At 33.0% G+C, this 23,835-nt stretch overlaps 1 protein-coding gene and 1 pseudogene across 11 annotated transcripts in view; both read right to left on the minus strand.

The window, feature by feature from the left end:
* LOC145256445 (SRSF protein kinase 1-like) overlaps positions 1–23,835 on the minus strand; it is a 583,024-nt gene that overhangs the window by 268,915 nt on the left and 290,274 nt on the right. The window contains exon 1 of one of the 11 annotated variants that reach the window (XM_080115369.1): positions 10,187–10,671. The exons of the other annotated variants lie outside the window; for them this stretch is intronic. Coding sequence (XP_079971495.1) covers positions 10,187–10,212 — 26 coding nt within the window. The 5' untranslated portion in view covers positions 10,213–10,671. Of the gene's footprint in view, positions 1–10,186; positions 10,672–23,835 lie in introns of those variants that run through there. 11 annotated transcript variants of the gene reach the window in all.
* Positions 23,312–23,437, minus strand: LOC145256658 (U2 spliceosomal RNA; annotated as a pseudogene).

The following is a 23,835-nucleotide window of genomic DNA, read 5'->3' on the forward strand; positions in this document are numbered from 1 at the left end:
AGAAACAGGAGTGTCCATAGGTATACTTTTATGCACATAAAAAAATATTTAATAATAAAAATAAATATATAAGATGAACAATATCTTGAAATTTGGACTATAGACTTTTTGTCATTTACTTGTATACTAGCCTGGGTGCCCGGCATTGCCTGGGTGTTTTGAGGTGTGTGTTGAGCAAAAAAAATAGTAGGCAGGCTCGAACCCGTACCGTGAAGGAGGAAAAGAACGTGGGAAGAAAAAAAAAAAAAAAAAAATGGGACGTCTTTACCGTTGTGGCCATCGCCAAACCAGAAGTGGTGATGGTTTAAATTAAGGCTAGTCAATCGAAAAGAGGGGATGACTTGAAAATATTGTCAAAAAAAGCAACCCCTTCCTGTAGAAATGTGCCCGGTTAAGGGCGAAGGAATTGGTGTTTTTAGCCAATTTTTCGATATTTGTCGTCCGAATGGTTGAGCTTCAAAACAATACTGATCTCGTGAAAATCCGTCGCCTGTCGAAAGTTTTAGGCAGACGTACATACATAAATACATTTAAACAGACAGGAGAGATTTATATTATAGATGCTCTGTAGTGATTTAACATACATCAAGCTTCATAAATAAAAGTTGCATAACTATAGGGTGAAATATGATCAAATAAGCATATTTTTCCCATATAAGGCACTGTGTGAGTTTGTTCCCTATGAATTCCAAAACGGCCGAGTCGATTTTTGAAATTTCACACAAATGTACTTTGTGAGTTTTCTTAGAATTTGTACTGAAATACATAAAAAAAAAAAAAATCGAAAAAATCCCATTAAAGAAAGGACAGACTGAACTTGATCTAAAGTAACACCTTTATACAACCTAACATCACAAATGCATTTGAGAAGTTTTATCACTGCACAAGCAGAAGGGCCCGGCATATAAAATCAACCACAGATTCTTTTATAAGATTGGGGGAGGGGAGACACATTTAAAATGAATGTTTCTGTTTAAAGCACAATTAAACCATGATACTTAGCTTTTGCATTTTTAAGTTTAACACAAGTCTTTTTCTAAAAGTAATTTCATAATATCAACAGTAAATTCTTATGTATTATAGACTAAGTCACTGTGGAGATGCAGGTGAGCTTCCCCCTGGTGCATCGCGGTGGTATCCTGAATAGGGCAGGCAATCCATTTGATTGACGAATGGGCGATTTCACTAATTTCGATGGCAAAGTATTCAAAGTGCAGAACATCTGTTGATTATAGATAGACTAGCAGGGAGACCCAACATTGTCCACGTTCGATAAAGGTAACCTTTGTTTCTGCTGAATGTAAACCAAACATTGACAGTTTGGTAGAAACCAGACTTGAAACTGAATATATAGAGAATTTGGACCTGTCCAACAAATTTGATTTCGTTTTTAGCCGGTAAAAATAGCTAAAGAGTAAAAATGGGGTGGGGAGGGGGGAATTAGCAGACAAGTCAATTAAGCATGTTACTTCTACACAAATATATATTTAACAATGTTATTTTTTTTTTTTTTAGGTTTTATGTGTGGTTGGAAAGCTACAATTTTTTTTTTTTAATTTTTTATTCTAGCCGATGGCACCCAAGTCTTGAAATCACTACTATATATTGGGTACAATATAAGTCAATAGAAAATTGACACTCTAATAATAAATACAAAATATGCATAAATTAAAATATATTTAAGCATATATTATGACCGGGCAACGCAAGACAGTGACATTCTTTCATATAATAAATTTTTCAGGCCAAAGATTGTCTAAAATTATGTTAATAACTAAATATTTTAATTAAAGTAAGAGTTTGAAAACATTATTTCGTACAGTTAATTTGAAAATTTTATAAAACCAAATCATTTTCTTGTTAATTTTCAATTTAATCTAATGAAATAATAATTTTAAAAGATATGACCAAACGCTTAAGATCCACGCATGCTGAAGCATGCGTGGATCTTAAGCGTTTGGTCATATCTTTTAAAATTATTATTTCATTAGACAACAGTCAGCAACATCGGAAATAACCCTAACCTCCCTCCACAAGGGACCGACTCCTGAGAATGAATACCACCAGTAAAAGAAAATAAAACAAGTGAAGCATGCATGGTCCCCGTGAGTGCACAGTGAACGAGGCAGAAAAAAAATGACTATGTTCAAAATCCCCCCTCCCCCATTTAACCCCAAAAGTCCCCAAGGGACATCAAATTTTGGTGAAACTGAACAAACGCGACAGTTTTGGGCATTAACATCTGTAATTTTGAGTTCTGTACCATACAAAAAAAAAAAAAAAAAAAAAAAAAAAAAAAAAAAAAAAAAAAAAAAATGACTAAGTCCATCATTTGTCTTCCTTTCCCTCCCCAGTTAGCCCCAAAACTTCCCAAGGCCTCAACATATATAAATTTGAGTTCAGCATCATGCAAAACTCCTAATAAATAGACATACAGAAAATTTTGGATAAAAATGGTAAAATAGTCCTAAAAATGGAGTGTTTTTATTAACCCTTAAAAGAGCCCCTGAGGCACACCCAAGAGTTATCGCGAAGTATAGACAAACAAAATTATATAGAAATCAGTTAGTTACAACTTTTCAATTTTTTTAATGAGCACAAAAGTGTCAATTTTAGCCATTTTCACCTGGGGTGGGGGGGGGGGGGCAACTGGAGTTTTCTCGAAAAATGCCTTTTTACTTTTTTTTACTCATATCATGTTTAATGTTTGCGCAAAATTTCGAAAAATTCCAAGACGTAGTTATTGAGAAAATTGAAAACGGACAAGGGTGAATTTACAGGTCCCTCCCCCCTTTTTTGACAGGGGACCAAAAAGTATTCTTTGAAAAAGGTGCATGGAATTGTCTTCCGTTTTCCTGCTTTCTAGCTGACTACAATATGGTTATCTTCAAGTCTAACGTAAACAAGTTTTTGATGAGCCGTTCCATATAAGTTAACAAATTGACCGAATTTCCATTACTAACGACTACGATATTGTCCAATTTCTACTGTACACTCTTTAACCCTTATCCTCGAGTGGTCTCTTGGCCTTGATAAGTGGGGATGCCCATGTAAAAAAAAAAAAAAAAAAACCATCTTAAAGCCTCAGAAAAGAAAACTGATTTTAATCATTTAAGAAAATATATAACATTTGGTTTTCTAAACCTTCGGGGCCTGTGGCGCAGTTGATAGAGACGTTGAATCTCTACAGTTCCAGGTGGACATTGTCTGAAGATAGCGGTTTCAATCCTACCCAAAGCCAGCCAGAGGTTTACTTGGCCAAAACGTGGTAAGACGACAACAACTACGGATGGCAGTGATTGCTGAGAATGTAGTTAGGAGATTCGAGGTTTGCAGTTACCACTTGACGAAGGCCAGAGGAATAGATGGCCGAAACGTCGTGAAAAAACAGCAACCAATAAAAGATGAAAAACAACTAATAAAGATGAGAATAATAGTCCGAAATAAAAATAAATTAATAACCTTAACTTTCACACAAAATCCTGGAGAAGGAGGGGAAACATACATACAAGTTGTTATTTAAAATTACAATGTTAAAAAAAAACAAAAAAAAAAAAACAGAAGTATTCATGGGATTTAAAATTCAGAAGTTGTGCGATCAATTTCATTGCAAAAGCGATTTTTATTACTATCCTTACCTAATTTTCTGGCTAAGATCAAGTTGTATCAACCCACACTTCATCCTTTCTATCTTCGGCCAGTGAAGAGAAATAATTTTTATTTTTGTTCCAATTTAAAATGTCCCTCTTTTGGGGAACTGGGTTTCCTCCACATTAATAGCAGACCTTGTGTCTAACTCTGTCCTCGTGATGAGGCAAGTGATAAGGAATCCTTCTTCAATAAATTTTCTTTTCCATAACTGACATACGAAAAACTAATGGTAATGGAGCACGTGTGTGGGGGTGGGGTGGGTGTGTGTGGGGGGGTCACTAAATGAATAAAAGCTAACTTTATTTTTAAAGTTTCATCTTAATGGTTGTCTGAGACCAACTAAACTGTTTTATTATGTCGTAACAAAGAATATTACTTTACCAATAACATGGTATAACAATAACAAATAATAATTGGCTAGTCAGAAACAAAGTTTGAGTTGCCAACTGATTTAGGTTGGTTGTTTATTTTTACGGCATAACCCTTTTCGGATTATTTAATGCCGCATTCCAGTTATTTTGGAAATAGTATTCATGTTGCATCCAGTTATTTTGTAGGTTTTTATTCTTCAAACTCTTTGTATTTTCAATCGCTAGTTTGTAGTGTTTGATTTGGTTGTTTTATAGTGGATTTTATCATTTTTGTTCCCTGCCCTGCAGAACATGAGTTTTGCAATGGGAGAGGGAAAAGGGTTACAATATTAATGTTTGATACATTTTAAGTTAGGAAACCAATCAGAAAGTGGGGGAGATAGGAAGAGAGAAGGGAAATGGGAAAAGGTGGGTTGTTGTTTTTGGTTTTGCAGAACATGAATGAGTTTTGCAAAAGGAAATAGAAAAACAAAAAGCATCAATGTTGGTAGCAATACCACAGCATTTTTTCTTTAGATCGAATAAACTCAAATCAAACATTATTCAAAAGAGCATAAGAAAAGCAAATAAATATCTTTAGTTTTTTTAAAATCGGCCCATTAGAACTGGAGTTATGACTATTCAAAGTATCAAAAAATGTGTAGTTCACTGGACATTTTGCCTTAAGTCAGTCCTATTCAAATGCATATAAACTTGTGACTGAAAATGATAGGAAATTTAAACAATTTACAGACTAACCCATCTTTAAAAAGCTGTATTTTCAGATCTTTTGAATATATGAAATTTTGAACATTATCATAATACCATGGAGGTTCAGTTGGCATTAATTACAACCATCTCACTTGGTAACTTGCATATTAATTAGCATATTCTAGTTTTATTTTAACAGCTTTAAGTAGAAACATAAAAAAAAAAAAATTAAAAAAAAAAAAAAAACAGCTAAGAAAAATGGTAAGTAAGGCTTTATCATTATAGGAAGTATTATTCTGATGGACATTATCATTTCCCATTATAACATCATGAAAAATCCAAGATGGCGACCAGGAAATCCAAGATGGCCACCATTGACACGATTCAAAGAAATTATCAAAACAAATATAGCTTGTAGCATATCAAATGAAAGGAAATTTTGACAGATTACAATTATGTTTTTAAGTACATTAAACTAATTAGGATAATTAAATTTCATTTTAACGGCTTCAAGTTACCATGGCAATTATCAGGTGAGTTTCTACCACTATTTTGTATAATTTTTTTTTAAAGTCATTGTCAGGACTTCAAGAGACACCGTGGCCATTTTTTTTTTTTTCTTGTTCTCATGTAATGCTTGACACTACTTGTTTTTTGAACAGAATAAACATTTACAACACCAAAAACTTATCAAGATAGGTAGAAGAGTAACTAGCCTTTGGTAACATTTATTTGATATACATTTATTTTTTGACCACTTTTTCATACCTCTGTGGATTGTAAAACAAACCCAATAAAAGTTATTCTTTTACTTAACTCGATAAGTGGTTTGTGTGTTCTAACTCATTTAAAAGCGTGATCATTGTCGGTTATTCTGTTTTAAAGAATTTATTTAAAAATATTTTTTTGCTTTCCATAATTAAAACTTATGTTTTCTAAATAATAACAAAAGTAAAATGAATTCTTTATGTCCGTAAGTTAGATGATGAACGTTTTGTTAAATTTCTTTTGTGCGCGTCTCGGCACACAAAAATTCTCATGTTTATATGCGGTTGTCACGACTTCTATAGAGTCGTGCATAGAAAGTTTTTATCCAATTCATTTCAAATTTTAGGATAAAAGAAATTAATATTTTCGCTATTAAATAGCGTTTGAACACAGTTTCTATCTTTACTAATCTTTCTACTACAAATCATCACCTTTGACATATTCTAACTTTTGACTGGAAAGATGTATGTGTTGTGTTCAAATTCCGTAGCAAAAACAAAAAAATTCTTTTCCCTGATTAGCTAAAATAACTAGAAACGTCGTCGACTGGTACAACTTCCGCTTTGAGTATTTATGTGAACACACCCCGACCACATATTTGCAAAAAGTGATCTACCGCCAGCGGGCTTGCTATGCTGGCGATGTTTCGTTGTTAATAGTCTGATTTATAATAGCGATTTCTTCGAATATACAAAAATATTAAAACACCTTTTTAAAGTAAATTTTATTGTAATTCCAGTTATGTAAGTTTGATTTTGATGGAGGTAGGAGAAATGCACTTACTAATGATTTAAAGACTATCAGTGTCAAATTAAGTATCAGTCTGTACCTGGTCCAGCAGTCCAGCACTGGACGTTATGGTTCTCTTGCTAATGTTAGGTACAATTTGTCTAAAGAAGCCACTATCTTCAGACAGCCTGATCTGGTAGCACCAGAAAAGCTATTTGGTTATTTTGCGTAACTATTTTTTAAACAGTTTATAATAAATTAATGTTCAGTATTATTCATTTGTAATTTTATTGTCCTATTGTACACATACAATATTATATTTTTAATTCTTATCCACGCAGGTTTCACCCTTTTTCTGGGAATCGTCAGTGTGAACGATAACTTCTGTCAGTCATACAATTTGGACCGAAATCCTTTTGTGTAATTATTTTGTTTATACTGATATTAACGTCATCAAAAATAAAAAAGGTCAAATTAGCAGAATTGTTAAAATATGTTTATTAGTTTTAAAAGGAGGTATTTAAATGAAAATGTTTTATCTTAGCTAGCCGATTAATGTGGTAACTGCGTTCTCTCTCGTTTTTCTATTTGTGGCTTTAAAGAGATCGCCACTTTCTTTAGATACACATCTAACGCATTAAAAAAAAAAAAAATGGAATCAGTATCAACATTGGGGGGGGGAAATATTGGAATCGTCCCATCTCTAATACACACATACACTGTTAAAAAAAAAACAAAAAAAAAAAACACTTCTCTGGAAAAATAATTATCTTTTAATGGTGTAATGAATTGCTTTACATCATTTGAGCTATATAAAGTTATACATTTAAAAAAAAAAATGATTGGTGTGCGTGAATGAGGGTCAATAATATATATGAGCTTAGTAAAACCCCAAACTATTGAACTTATGGAACATAATCTAGTAGGAAACGGGGTGAGTAATGGCAAGTGTTTTTTTTTTTAATCATACCATTTATGGGTGGGTAACATCAAAACTAAACTATACCTTAAAAATAAATAATTAATAAAAATTAAATTACAAAATAATGCTATATTTATTGCTTATACACGTCATGGGACAACTATTCTACTAGGTGATTATAAAGACATTAATATTTTCTTTCTTTGTGGCCTGTGCTAATGGAAGAGAGGATACAGAAAAAATCTTTTTAATATTACTGGTAAGTCTTATACAACAAAACCTGTCTCATGAAAAGACTTCTACCTAAATGTACTTTAATTCTATGTAGATCATCTCCATTGTCACGTGATCTTAATCGAGCAAAATTCAATTTGACACATTAACATTCAATTTTAAAAGATGAGTGTTGGCTTCCTTTCAGATGTACAGATGTAGTACCAAACACGGACAGACTATTATTAAAAATATTCCTGGGGAAAAGACGGGGAAAGGGCAACATTCAGCAATAGTACTAAAATAACTTTTGGCGTTTTTTTTTGTTTCTGTTTTTTTTTGTGTGTGTGTGTGTTGTGTGTGTGTTTTATTTTTGATAAAAAAAAAATTTTTAAAAAGAGGAGAAAAAGAAAAAGAGAAAAAGTCCAAAGATGGGGAAAAAGGAAATGGGTGGAAGAGATGGAAAATAAACATTGTAAACTAGCCAAAACATAAAAAGGTCAAACTCTAATAGATTAGAGAATGGAAGCCCAGGGGAGGTCTGGAAATAGAAAGGAAATTGCTAAGATGAGGAAGGAAGACGTAAATGGTTTTCACATCATCAGCATCTATTGTACAGATAGTATGTGTCTGGCTAAAAACACTGAAACTATTAAAGACACACTTACAAACCTTACATCAGATTTTGTGTGACCCCAAGCGGGTTATAAAGATTTTTTTCTGCCTGTCCTATTAGTCACAATTTTTATTATTATTAAGTAAATCGCTCCAGACAAGGCATGAAGCCACTTAGTGTGAGGAATTGAAAAAAAAAAAAATCATCCGCTACTACAAGGACAAAAACTTGTCAACAATAAGTACTAAATAGAATGGATTCTGGTCCAGAAAATGGCAATTTTTCCCTTTTGTCAGAAACATGGCTGATGGAATGCAAGGACTTAACAAAATAAGGAAAGCTAGAGATTGCTGAAATTAAAGCCAATGTTCACTTAATGATTGTTAACTTTTGATTGATTTTGAAATCAGATAGACCTTAACTACTTTTAGAAATGGAGAATATTGCATTAATTGTAAATTCCTAACATATGAAATGAATGCCGGGACTAGAAACTGAAACTTTGAGATCGCCAGTATTAAGCTCTAACAAATGACTTATTGGGATATTCTTATTAAATTACGCTTAAAATATTACTTTAAAATAAATCTATGACTTCATGCCAAAGCTATATGATTTTAGACCAGGTTTCATAACCTAAATTAAAACAAGTGATAAAAAAAAAAAAAATGAATGGATAAACGTTACAGCAATGAAAATTATTTTAATAGTTTAAAATTTAACTATTCACAATTATATCATCCTACTAGGCTAACTTTTTTTTCTTTTTTTTTTTTAACACTAATATTTTTCCCTTGGAATCACTAGGGACTAAATTAATGTAGAGGCAAGGATCAGGAATAAAAAATTAAAAAAAATTTTATCAGTAAACGTTCCCCAAAAAAGTAATTTTTTTCTTATCTATTATATTGAATCAGTTGCTGAAGAAAAGTAGGAGTTAAGGTGTGAAAAAAGCAACATGGCTGAAAATGTGCAAAGAATGTTATACATTTTTTGAAAAATTTCATTATCCATTCTTCTGAGCAATGCTGTGTAACCTTGCTAATTATGAAGAAAAAACAAAGTTTCGTCCATTTGAATTCAAAAGAGAACATCTGGTCTTCGAACCAGGATAAAAGAGTATCTGCTCTTTGTAACTTAACGTCTCCCTCAAGAAGGAAGTTTATGGCTAACTTTTTCTACCTTTAAAACTGGCCTTCTGTCTAACTATGCTTTTGTGGGAAGTGAGTAAATAAGGATGTTCTAGTCACCTGTTTTTTTTTTTTACTGTTCCTTTTTTGCCACCCGTCTCCCCCACAGATAAACATATACAAGAACAATCGAAAACAGGTGAGTAGGTAAAGTCCCTAATTATTTGCTTCCCCCACGAGCTCGGATTTTAATGTGAAGAAATTCTAACATAAGAAAAAAAAAAAAAAAAGGAAGCATTCTAGATTGGGACAAATAAAATTACCTCTCATTCACAAACCGAAAACAGAAAAGACGAAGTGTAGTATCAGAACATATACAACATTTTGATCATAGCCAAATCTGAAATGTTTGTAGTAGCTATGTTAAAAAAATAAATAAATAAATAAATAAAATAAATAAAACGGCTCCAGAGTCTGAACTAATGTCACACCTCCTGCACGGCCAAATAGGGAGTCAAAGGCAGACTTTTCCCCCACAGCCGACTCCACCTCTGATAGAAAACATTTGTTCACGGAAACATTTTAATCGTTCCAATAATCGGAATATTTTGAAAATAACGTGACAAACGTTCAGTTATTTCTTAAATTTAGAAATAGATTTAAAACTGAACTGAACTGGAGGGTATAGGTATTATCTCCAAGGAAATCGATTTCTGATTTAGTCAATTCAAAAAGTTTATTCCATATACCAGCAAGGTATTATAAGCCAAATTAGAGGAACAGCAATGCAAAAAAGTAAATAAAACATCTATTCGATTTTAAATAACAGACAGGTATTCACACTAAACATGCAACACATAAGGCTTTTTGGATATATATATATCTCCAAACCAAAAAGCCTATATAACGAATTTAATAATAAAAAATATAAGTATCAAAATAAAATGTTCACTAAAAATTTATTAAAAAAAAAAAATTAAGACAAATGTGAAAAAAAAATGAAGACAAAAATTATTATAAATTCAATTTCATGGATGGTTGATATTTTTTTTTTTAATATATATAAAAATTAGGTAAAAAAAAAAAAAGTAAATACCATTTTGTGTACTTCTCTAGCCACATGGGAATTTTTGGCGTTTTGAGTATTTCCTGCGTTGTGACATGGTAGATTAAGCGGTAGACAACAGCACATAAGTGTTGATGATTGTCGGGGAGTTGAAGACACAGGGGCCAGGTTGAAAAGGCAAACAGAGAGAGAAAAACGAGACAGAGGGTTGCAGAAGGAAAATTAACCGGGACTTGGAGGTAAAAGTGGTTCAGCGTATGACTACGACGATAATGGCAGCACTAGCAGCAGTGACAGCCGGGCAATGTGCGCGTGTGTGTGCATGTATATACATATATATATATACACACACACACACACACACACAACGAGTGCGTTTGCTTTCACGGCCCTCTCTCTCTTCCATTCATTCCTACAGACGCATACTGCCACCAATTCTTTGGTGTGATGATGTTCCACGGGGCAACTTGGAGTCCAGCCAAGAGAAAAACATTCAGAGCAGAGAATATATCAACAAACAGAAGAAAGGAAGGATGGGAGAAAGGAGACGCTACAAGATTTGAGAAAATAGAAAGAGGCAACGTGGAAGAAATACAATCAACTAAACCAATAACTAATTTTGCCAAGAGAAATTTTTGAAAAATGAAAGCGAAAGTACAGTAAAGAATGGAGATAAATAAAATGCAAACAAAGTTCTGAAGATTAAATTGGGGGTGCGGGGATTATTAAACTTACGAATCACATAGTTGAAGATCGAGTGAGAGTAAAAAAAAGTTTAATCCTACATTTATAGAAAAAGATAAAAAATAAGAGTATATGAGAGAGAGAGAGACACACACACAAAGAAAGAAACATTATATGAAAGAAAGAGAGAGACACACTAAAAGTATAACAGGGACTGACAGAGCATGCCAGAGAGAGAGAGCTCGCACAAAACATACACGAGAGAGAGAGAGAGAGAGAGAGAGAGAGAGAACGTACAAGAGAGCGTACACGAGAGAGAACGAGGGAGGGAGCATACGAGAGAGAAGGAGTATACGAGAGAGAGAGAGAGAGAGAGGAGTATACGAGAGAGAGAAGGAGTATACGAGAGAGAGAGAGAGAAGGAGTATACGAGAGAGAGAGAGAGAAGGAGTATACGAGAGAGAGAGAAGGAGTATACAAGAGAGAGAAGGAGTATACAAGAGAGAGAGAGAGAGAAGGAGTATACGAAAGAGAGAGAGAGAAGGAGTATAGGAAAGAGAGAGAGAGAAGGAGTATACGAAAGAGAGAGAGAGAAGGAGTATACGAAAGAGAGAGAGAGAAGGAGTATACGAAAGAGAGAGAGAGAAGGAGTATACGAAAGAGAGAGAGAGAAGGAGTATACGAAAGAGAGAAGGAGTATACGAAAGAGAGAAGGAGTATACGAAAGAGAGAAGGAGTATACGAAAGAGAGAAGGAGTATACGAAAGAGAGAAGGAGTATACGAAAGAGAGAAGGAGTATACGAAAGAGAGAGAGAGAAGGAGTATACGAAAGAGAGAGAGAGAAGGAGTATACGAAAGAGAGAGAGAGAAGGAGTATACGAAAGAGAGAGAGAGAAGGAGTATACGAAAGAGAGAGAGAGAGAAGGAGTATACGAAAGAGAGAGAGAGAAGGAGTATACGAAAGAGAGAGAGAGAAGGAGTATACGAAAGAGAGAGAGAGGAGGAGTATACGAAAGAGAGAGAGAGGAGGGGTATACGAAAGAGAGAGAGAGGAGGAGTATACGAAAGAGAGAGAGAGGAGGAGTATACGAAAGAGAGAGAGAGGAGGAGCATACGAGAGAGAGAGAGAGAGAGAAGGAGCATACGAGAGAGAGAGAGAGAGAAGGAGCATACGAGAGAGAGAGAGAGAGAGAGAGAGAAGGAGCATACGAGAGAGAGAGAGAGAGAGAAGGAGCATACGAGAGAGAGAGAGAGAGAGAGAGAGAGAGAGAGAGAGAAGGAGCATACGAGAGAGAGAGAGAGAGAGAAGGAGCATACGAGAGAGAGAGAGAGAGAGAGAGAGAAGGAGCATACGAGAGAGAGAGAGAGAGAGAGAGAGAGAGAGAAGGAGCATACGAGAGAGAGAGAGGAGCATACGAGAGAGAGAGAGGAGTATACGAGAGAGAGAGAGAAGGAGTATACGAGAGAGAGAGAGGAGTATACGAGAGAGAGAGAGGAGTATACGAGAGAGAGAGAGGAGTATACGAGAGAGAGAGAGGAGTATACGAGAGAGAGAGAGGAGTATACGAGAGAGAGAGAGGAGTATACGAAAGAGAGAGAGAAGGAGTATACGAAAGAGAGAGAAAGAAGGAGTATACGAAAGAGAGAGAAAGAAGGAGTATACGAAAGAGAGAGAAAGAAGGAGTATATACGAAAGAGAGAGAAAGAAGGAGTATACGAAAGAGAGAGAAAGAAGGAGTATACGAAAGAGAGAGAAAGAAGGAGTATACGAAAGAGAGAGAAAGAAGGAGTATACGAAAGAGAGAGAAAGAAGGAGTATACAAAAGAGAGAGAGAGAAGGAGTATACGAAAGAGAGAGAAGGAGTATACGAAAGAGAGAGAAGGAGTATAGGAAAGAGAGAGAGAGAGAAGGAGTATACGAAAGAGAGAGAGAGAAGGAGTATACGAAAGAGAGAGAAGGAGTATACGAAAGAGAGAGAGAGAAGGAGTATACGAAAGAGAGAGAGAGAAGGAGTATACGAAAGAGAGAGAGAGAAGGAGTATACGAAAGAGAGAGAGAGAAGGAGTATACGAAAGAGAGAGAGAGAAGGAGTATACGAAAGAGAGAGAGAGAGAAGGAGTATACGAAAGAGAGAGAGAGAGAAGGAGTATACGAAAGAGAGAGAGAGAGAGAGAAGGAGTATACGAAAGAGAGAGAGAGAGAGAAGGAGTATACGAAAGAGAGAGAGAGAAGGAGTATACGAAAGAGAGAGAGAGAGAGAGAAGGAGTATACGAGAGAGACCGGGGGGGGCGAGGGAGTATATGAGAGGGAACGGGGGGGGAGAGGGAGTATACGAGTGGGAATGGGGGAGAGAGGTAGTATATGAGAGGGAACGAGAGAGAGTCAGTATACGAGAGAGAATGAGAGAGAGAGAGAGAAAGTATACCAGAGAGAAAAACTTGGAGGGTATAGAATAACGCTAAAAAAATAACCAAAAAATGAATTAGTGAAAAAAAAGACAAACTGAAAACTTTTTAAACATTAAAAGTATCGAAAAATGTTTTAAATTGTGGTTCACTTTTCCTTTAAAAAGGAAAAAAAAAAAAATGAAATATCAGAAACTGCTGCTGAGAGTTGCCAACCAACACGATTGAACACCCACACGTTTCTCACCCAACATTTTGTATAGAACAAAAAAACTAAAAACGCAACATGCTATTCCTGCACAATAACAAAAATCTTTAGAGATTTTCCAATAAACTTTTGTACATTTGAAAAAAATACATAAAAACAACTGAATCTATACAGCAAAAAGAAATTGATTAGATTGTGTGCGCGTTAAATCTTTTTTTTTATCATACACCTTGTCCCCATCACGACAAAAAGTTAATTCCCTTTTTTTCAGCTTTTTATCATACAAAAGATTTTACGCAAGAGAAAAGCAACAAAGTTTTTTGCTAAGATTAGATTCTTTCCCATTTTAAATGCAAACAATAGAGATCGATACATATGATCGATAGGTTTATTAGAAGTTACTTTACCTATATGGTGTTACCCGGGAGTCTTTACTTGCAGTTTTGTTTCACTTTTTTTTTTTTTTTTTATTAATTTTTTTTTTTTTTTTTTAAATTCTTTACATCTTCAAATATTTATTCATGGAGTTTAGTTTTTAGTGCATTTCAAGTCAAGAAGCCGATATCTTTGGACAACCTGATCTGGTAGCACCAGTTTCTCCAATTTGGGGGAAAAAATAAAATTACAATAAATGGCAACAAAGTTGATGGCAATTGTTAATTAAGAGGAGGCATTTGATATTTCGCCAATATTCATTCTTAAGGAATCCACAAAACTGGATATCATTCCTCAAAAACAGAAAACTCAAAATTTCTTAACAAATGAATGAAATATGAAGAAAAAAAATCGGCTTATAAAACTGAAATTTGGGAAAGAGGGATAAATAAATACCTGGGCAAGATGTTATTTTAAAATCAATTTCTTAAAATGGCCCATCCGCTTGCCTGTTTCCCTCCCGACTTCAACCTGGATGTCTTCAAGTCCAACACCAACACGTTCCTGATGAACCGCACCCTTAAGTAATGACACTTTATCAATTCTCCAATAGTATTACTGCACTATCCCATTGATTACTGTACACACAATAACCCTTATCCCCGAGTGGCCCTTGTGCCTTGATAAGTTGTGAACTCCATATAAAAAAAATATATATATATATTATGGTTATTTTTTGTTTTAGTTTGATAACGTGAAACGTAGAATTTTTGTGACAACAAATTCGTACAAATCGTAGAGATTTTATGTTAGCTTTTTTTAAAATGAAAGACTGCGATAACCGTTCAGCATGAGCAATTAACAAACAGAATTGATTTTTTTTTTTCTAATTTTTTGATATTATGTGTCAGAGAGATCGTTCTTTCTAATACTATCAGGTTAATGCTGGTGATAAATTCTTAGCAGACATACAAACAAACATACACACACAAACAGACGGCTGAGATTTATATAATAGATGGCTGTATGTCATTTCAGAAATACAGGGTTGATTTACATGCAAATTATATTATACACAAGAAAATATAGTACTCAAATGTTAATTTTAAAATCATGATAACAGCAATGCAATAGAAAATGGTATTAAATTATGTTTGAAATACACATACAATGAAAGTAATAAAGACTTGGCAGTCCATAATACAGTCTGTATCTTTGTTATACTAGCAAGAATATATAATATTCCATTTGTTATTTCTTTAGTTTGTACATTACATTTTGAAAAAGGCCAAATACAATTTTTGGAACTGCTTCAAAAAGGCCAAATTCACGAAATCTGGCTTTAAATAGGCCAATCTGGAAACCGTTGATAAGAATATGAGAATGACCCTCTTTTGATATAGCCTCATTTTCAAATACTATGATATATGATCATTGTTGTAATGGCATGAGAAAGAAACTTGTAATTTTAATATGCAGCAATTCTTCACAGAAGAAAGTCAGTGAAATGTTACATAAAAATGGGAATATTTGAAAGAAACGGGGGGGGGGGGAGAACATTGCTGAATTGAAGGAGTAAATACTAGCATTGAGGTATGAACTACATTTTATTGCTTCGGAGATAGTTTATGACAAGAATTAGTTGATATTACATTTGAAAATGACTAAGTTGCAATCAGCAGAGAAGCAGTACTGCAGTAATATGTTCCACATCTGGGAAGTTTTTGTAAAGAAGCACTGTGCATAGAGATTCTGATGAACATTACGACACAAGGTTGACACTGTCGTCAGTTTCATCATCCCTGCATTAGTCATTTAATTAGCACCCACCCTCTCCATCAAACTGCTTATTAATTTAGCAACTTTGGCTTCTCAAATGCAAGTGTTAAAGTCGACATACTCAAAATCATGTTGCATTGCTCCAACATATATACGCAAACGTTATTTGGTGAATGAATGAAACATTAGCAATAATTAAAAACAGCCAAAATAATAATATTAGCTGATAAACATGAAGATATTTTCCTGAGCGCAAAGCTGCTTATATGCCGCAAGACTGCCAGGCAGATTAGCTTTCTTTGATGTAACTGATTAAAGTCTTATACCAACATCAGGTTGAATACCTGAGGAAGCAAAAAACCTCTCAAACGACTGGAAAAAGTAATTTAGAAAAAAGATTCTTAAGACGATCGTTTACCAGTTTTTAAAAAATGCTATTTCAAACAACAAGCAAACAAATGATTTTCATTTTTTTTTTTTTTTGAGATGAGGGTCGACTGCTATTCTTAATGTTCCAGATCTGACGAAAGCATGAGCAACCTTCTTCTGGAGGTTTAAGGTCCAATCATCATTACAGGCAACAACTAAAATCTATATATCTAGAAAGGTGATATATGTGTGTATGAGAACACTTCTCAACCTTCATACTCAACAAATTTTTGATCTACCCACTTGAAATTTGGTACATAGGGTATTCAGACATTTGGAAAACTAATCCATTTTCATCTGGAAAAACGGGCTGCTAAGGGATGAAAATTGAAAATTGGTACTGGGGGGGGGGTCATCAGATTTTTATCTGTCAACTGTTTCAATACGCATTCATGAGTAATTTACATGACAGATTATTTATGTCAATAATAAGTAGGTTTGAAAACACTTTAAAAGATCATGTCAAACTGGCCTAATGGTTATACTTGACTCACTGTCTTTAGGTTTTGGTTTCGATCTCGAGTAAAAAAAAAAGAAAAACATACTTGCATGCACATGTCTTAGTTTCTTTCCATTTTTTTTATTTATTTTTTAATTTGACATTACATTCAACACGGTATTTCTGTTAATAATACATAAAAACTCTGCATCAATTAAAATATAATATGTATGTATATTTTACGACCAGACAACGTCAGACAGTCTGTTATTAATTTTATATTTTTGCCTGATTATAGCCAATAGAACAAGAATAATCTACCCAAGTAAAAATAAAGTTTTTAGTTCAAAATTCCATATTGGTTTGAGAAGATGCACCTGAAGGCGGTCGAAGATTACATCAGCCAAAACATGAAAAATAACCAAAATGTATTATTTTTTTTTTTATTGGAATCCTTTGAGATGAGTAATTGCTTGTAGGTGAACATTGAAGATAGGGGTTTCAATCCTACCCTAAGCAAGCCAGAGGCTTAATTGGTCAAAACATGGCAAAACAACAACTATGGAAGGCAGTAATTACTGAGGATACAGTTAAGAGACTTAGCATTCCTATCCCATCGTGGTAAACCACTTGAAGAATAGGAATAGCTGGCCGAAACGTTGTGAAACTAACACTACTATAAAGATGAGGACAAGTCTGCAAATAAATCTATATATATAAATTCGTATTTCTGTTTGTTTGTTCACAATTTCATTAATATATACAAAAGACAGTTTATTATTTCATTCATTCCTATACGTAGTATGATTCTTGCAAAATATACGATTAAGAGGTGACCTCATTAGCATATTGCATTAAGGAAAATCGATTTTAGTAAATAGCACTGTGTTAGTTATTGTTTATAGTGTGAGAATTGTTTTAAGTGTTTTATTTAAGTTTGTTATTTAATTTTGATTCATATTGATAACAAATTTAATTTATTTTTACTGACATCAATTTTTTATAAACTGGTTTGAGTTGTTTCCCCTGGGCGCCAATTTTGTTTTTTGTTTGTTTTTGTTTTCTTTTTCAGCAGATATTAAAACTAAAAACAATGTATACAAACTTTCAAGCATTATTTTTCAAATTAGTTTAAATAAAATAAGTTCCAACGTGATTTCGCAATTAACATTGCCGTCCAGTGAATTTTTATTTTGAAATAAACAAACAATCGAATTCAACTACAATTATTTAAAAAAAAAAAAAAAAAAAAAAAAAAAAAAACTTTCATTTACATTTTTTTTTCTTCACATTTTTTTTTTTTTAATATCGTAACTGCTAATTTTTTTTTCTTTTAATAACACAATAAGTCATAACTAATTTTTATAACATAAAAACGTGTATTTCGGTTAACACAAATTCTACTTTGGTATTTTTGAAACCGAATTATTTACAGTTTGTTCTCGTTGCAACAGATCGTAAAGAAATCTTTCTAGACTAAAGCAGCATTAAAGAAATTCACTTAAACTGGTATATATTCATAAAAAGGTGCTCAATATCTGGAGAATAGTTTCTCTTCATATCCCTCCTGCCGAAACATCTGCTGGAGACTGTCACCTTTTTTTTTTTTTTTTTTTTTTTTTTACATTTTCGGGTTTTCAATTGTTCTTTTATTTTTGAAATTTTTGTTGGGGTAATGATGGAATTGACATATAATAATGAAAAACTGCTCAATATTCTTAGTATAACAGGTGCACTCAAACCGAACTTCATGCCAACCCTGGCAATGCTGGGTATCCATGCTAGTAAATAAATGAGATTAGTAGTTTGAATAATCCAAATTATCAATTCTCATCTCAAAAATTGCAAAAAGCATTCTTTTTTAAGATTGGTGCTTAGTAAAGAGGATGTTATTTGAAATGATCAACGGAACGTTGTAGCAATTAACGGATTTGAAAGTCCTCGCTTTTCTAATTTAAGATCCATAAATGTGTGATAAAATACTATCTGATTGTTTTCTGCAAAAGTGTGTTAATTTTTGCAAGATATAAATCCCAAAAGATGAATTTTCTATTGGAAAGTAGTGAAAAAAAAAAAAAAAAAATCTAAAACATCAGTTCTATATTGCGAGATATGCCAAGTGTTCTAATCAAGTTAACCATCGAAAGTTGCACATAATTGGAGCTGGCAATTTTATATAGCAATCGAATGCCGAGAGAGTATGGAGAAAGAAAACAATAACCCACACCATCTACTCTTTTACTCCTTAAAAAATAAAATATCAATTGCTTATGGTTTGATTAAAAAAAGGATAAGAATAAAATGAAACTTAAGGTAGTTGTTGAACATTTTAATCAGGGGTAATATATAGATCCTAGCAAAAAAATACATTACGTTGTGTGTGTGTGTATATATATATATATATATATATATATATATATATATATATATAAGAAAAGGTAGATAATTAAAGTTACCTTAGAACTTAGAAAACAAATATTGAAAAAAAAAAAAAAAAAAAAAAAATTTTTTATTTTTTCAACTCTCTCTCTCTCTATATATATATATATATATATATATATATATATATATATCATTAAACCACTACAGTGTTTGAATATATGATTAAGTGGCAGTTTTAGTCATTCAGAACTGCTTCAAAGCTTCACCGCTCACTCATTTTTCAACTAAATTTCAAACAATTATTACAGTTTATAGATCACCTTCTCAGCTATATTGTTAAAAAAAAAATTTCAATTTTCGTTCAGTAAAACAAAAGTTATGAATTTTCTGGTGTCCAAAATCATAAAAAAAAATATAAAAAGGTGAGCAACGTTTTTTATGACTAGTTTCCATAGCAACTACGTCACTTCAGCGACTACTGTTACTACTAATTCACTGCTGTTGCAAAAAAGAGAAGTAACAATTGAAACAGAAAATGAAAGCATGAAAGGGAGATAATTAGGGAGATTTTATTGAAAGCAGACGAGTGCCATACATATTTATGGGGGCAAAAAAAAAATAAGACTGAAATTAAACGAAAAACGTGACTTCATTGGAAGCCTTGAAAAATCATGGATTACAAGAGAAAAACGCGAGCATGAAAAGTAATATGGCTAAGCTTAAACATGGAAAAGTAAAGGACTTGTTATTAAAACTGGAAAAGAAAAGGACAAGATATTATAGTAAAAAAATAAATTTATAACTTAAAATATTGCAGCATTAAGATTTTTTTTAAATTCAATTTATAACGTTATATAATTAATTCTTAATGCTGCAATATTTTAAGTTATAAATTTATATTTTTTACTAAAATATCTTGTCCTTTTCTTTTCCATGTTTAAGCCTAACCATATTACTTTTCATGCTCGCATTTTTCTATTGTAATGTATGTGTATATATATATGAGAGAAAGGGACCCTATTTTTGGCACTTTTTTTACAGCCATAAAAGGTTTCAATCATAATTATTTGTTTTCCTAGTTTTGCATATGAATTACAAAACATCTGATATTTCCCCAGAACCTCTGGCTTTGATGGAAGGGAGAGTAAAACTTGCTGCTATGGTTTCAAATGATCTGAAATAACAGCAAGGGGAAACTTGATTCAAAATATTTCATGTTATACCTCCCCTCTTTGATTTTCAGACATGAAGTAAATTTCATAGTATAAAATGCTTATTTGATACTGGAGATATTTATAATCATACCTTATTTCCAAAAGAGGGGAGATATGAGAAATTTTTGGAATAAAGTCTTCTTTTGCTATTATTTCAGATAATTTGAAACCATAGCAACAAGTTTTAGTTTCCCCTTCATCAAGGCCAGAGATTTGGGGAAAATATAGATATATATATATATATATATATATATATGAAAATGTATTAAAAAGGAATATGAAAAGCATAAAAGTTTATATCCTTTCTTCATTCGTTTTCTATTGGAATAAAGTTATTTTTGAGGGAAAAAAAAACATTTTACAAGAACAAAATTTTCGACTGTACCTTTGGTCTTCCTCAGTGTAATGAAGGAGATGTGCATGCACGAGAGAAGAGGAGAAAGGAGGAGAACGTACAGTGAATGAGAACGTGTCACATAACTTAAATATATATACATATACACATAGAAAAAAAAAAATCAGACGGTAACCAAAGTCAGAGAAATGCTCATTTAATTGTCTAATATTTTGAATTTGAACAATAGTTATTCTTTATTATAGAGTGAAGAATTCTTAAAGCTCAAAGATGACCATTAATGTTTTGATTTCCAAATAAAGACACTTGTAAAATTACAAAGTATATGTTGAGGTGCTGAAGAATGGTTTATCTCTGCTTTCATAGTTGACACAGGTTGCTATGATGCAAACGTGCAAGCACATACAGGTTAACAATTAATTCACCTGAGCCTCCTCAAATTTTGCCAGGATTCAGTAAATTTCTTACACTTTTAAGATTAATCAAATTTTCAGATAAAACAAAAGGAAAGGCAGGGTTTAAGTTTTAGATACCCACCCCCACATCCCAGTTTGCCAATCTCCAGTTTACTACCCTCTTTTTTTTTTTTTTTTTTTTAAGAGAAAATGATCTTCAAGTTACTGTATTGATTGAAAACCCAATTGTCGAATTGTAAAATTGAAAAACTACTCAATTTTATGACGTGGAGGAAGAAAAGGTCCGCTAGCTACTATACATTTGATATTAAATGATTCATTTGTTAAAGATTTTTCTTGCATAAAACTTGATTTATATAGAAAACTGACACCCCTTACTAAAAATTGAACTTTATAGCAAAATTTAGTGCTTCATAGTTTAAAAAAGAAAATGTTTAAATTAGATACAAAATTTAAAAGAGGGTGAGTAGGGGTGTGTGTGTGTGTGTATATATATATGTATATATATACACACACACACAAATAAATACACCCACTATTTTAATGGCCTCTTCATGAGGATAGAGTTAGGCACAAGGTCAGTTTTTCATACAAGAGAAAAATAGAGGACCACCCATCAAAAATAGAGGCACTCTGGATTGAAATAAATTTGCCTCAGTGTAATCAATTTTAATTGAACGTTAAAAGATAAAGTGGACTATCATCAGAACAGACAACACTTTGCTCCTAGCCTTTTATCCAAGGTGTTGTCAATGTACTTGATAATCAGTCGAACAGAAACTGGGCCATTATGGTGGTCTTTTTTTCTGTTGGACAGATGCAAAATGTTCTGTGTAGCCCTAGGAGGTCAACCCTCCCAGGCCTTGCTTCCAGGAGAAGCAAGTTTATCAATTGTTGTCTGAGGCACCCTCACCAGGGAATGCTAATAGGGCTACTCTGACTTATTTTTGCAGGGTCAGGCAGAGTGCTCCTCTCCTCTTGGGGCACTGGTCCATGAGCCCACCTTGTGTCACATTCTCTCACGGTGAGAGAGTGATAAATACTCATGGTGTAAAATATTTAAAATCGTATATAGTTCATAAGAGCTTTAAATTCAAGAAGTTTCACAAGAATCAATAGGCCAAAAGACAACTTAATTAGCGCAATTAATGTACTGCTCATACATTTTCCAAAGGAACAAGGTATAGTATCTGCTCTGATTATTTTGTCCTCAGTCAGTGAAGGAGAAATCCTAGACGAAGAATATTTTTTATATTTGTTCCAATCTAGAGTACCTCATTTTAGGGAGCTGGATTTTCTCCACATTAAAAAACTTTGCCCTCGTGGGGAAGCAAGTAAATAGAAACTTGAAAAATTAGACATTACATATTTTGCTGTCAAAATGCTTCCCAATACTACCGCTAATATCAACAGTGTATGGGGAGAAACGTCTGCAAGTGATCAGAGCGTTCAAAGATGGTTTTGCAAATTCAGGAATTGTAATGAAAACCTCCAATGTATAAAAGAGCCATGCACTCTTGGCAAATGATTTAACAAAGCATCAAATTATCAGAAATGCTGAAGCACTTGATGTCAACAGCAATCTTAAGACAATTTGAAGCAAATTGCTTGAATGAAAAAGCATGAAGGAGTCCTCCATGAACTATGGTTGTTTTTGAAATCAATTATTTTCCAAACAGCCAAATACAAATTTTGGTAAGTGCTACTATTTGGTAAAATAGTCTTTTCTTTTTAAATAAATACAGTTAGGAAATTATTCAAAAACAACTTATTTCATTTGTTTTTGAATTCTTGAGCAATACTCAGAATACAATTGCGAATTATTTAAGACTTCCACACAGTTGTGGTAACAGAGGTTATATCGGTTGAAACGTTGTGAAAATAATCCAAATAACACATTTTGGTTTATCTATGCGTTTCTAACCTATCTGTTAAAACATAGGTATTTTAAGTTGCTATAAATATCGGTTCTGAACAAAGTAGTCATTTTGTTCAATCACACAATGTAAGTAAAGCACAATGTCAACAGGTGACTGAAGAAAATGGCTATTTTGTTTAGAACCGATATTTATGGCAACTTAAAATGGTTATGTCTATCAAATATTTAACATATTTTTTTTTTTTTTTTTTTACTAATTTTCCTATTTTATTTCTAAAGAAAAAAAAAAAGAAAAGTTTGACTTAAAAAGAGAACGATATGCTTCCGCTTTTTTTTTTTTTTTTTTTTATAACAAGGCCAATAGCCATTAGTCACGTGCTCTCGTGTAATGAATGAATGCGTGAACGTAGGATTGACATGAAATTCTTAAAGATAAACTAAAATGACCGAAAAATGGGCTGAAATGACTTAAATAAAAAGTAAATGACTTAGTATGACTAATGAACTTAAGGATGAATTGAATGCTTAAAAAATAACTGGAATCCTTCAAAAACAACTTGAATGGCTTTGAGACTGACTGGTTGTAAAGTGGGTGATCATTTTACATTAAATTAATACGGAAAAGTGATCCCCCACTTTATATCACAATAAGTACAGCATGTAGTAAGACCAGATACTACACTTTGATCTGGGCCAAAAGGCCAAGAAAAGCTTAAAAAGCTAAGAACAGCATTAACAGACCTTTGATCTTAACCAAAAAGGCCAAGCACAAAAGTGTTATGGACCAACCGACGGAGTGACTTATAGAGTCGCTTGCACGCGACTAAAAAAAAAAATTGATGGAACCAATTTAAGAGAAACATGAATGCATTGCACATCGGCATTAAAACCGTTTCATTTTATTAAAGACTGACACAGGCACACATTTTACAAGAACAATATTAATCTCGATTTCGAATTTAAATAGAGCAACAAAATATGCGTTCATTTTTTTTGGGGGGGGGGTAAAGAGAAGAAGACTGAATAATAATGTACAGCAAAACCTTATCTGGAAGCAATTTAAAAGGTTTCAGAAAAGTTAATTATAAAATGCAATATATGTATATATTTT

This window comes from Euprymna scolopes, chromosome 32, assembly GCF_053919585.1.
Source record: "Euprymna scolopes isolate OS-2025 chromosome 32, ASM5391958v1, whole genome shotgun sequence".
NCBI classification, from domain to species: domain Eukaryota; kingdom Metazoa; phylum Mollusca; class Cephalopoda; order Sepiida; family Sepiolidae; genus Euprymna; species Euprymna scolopes.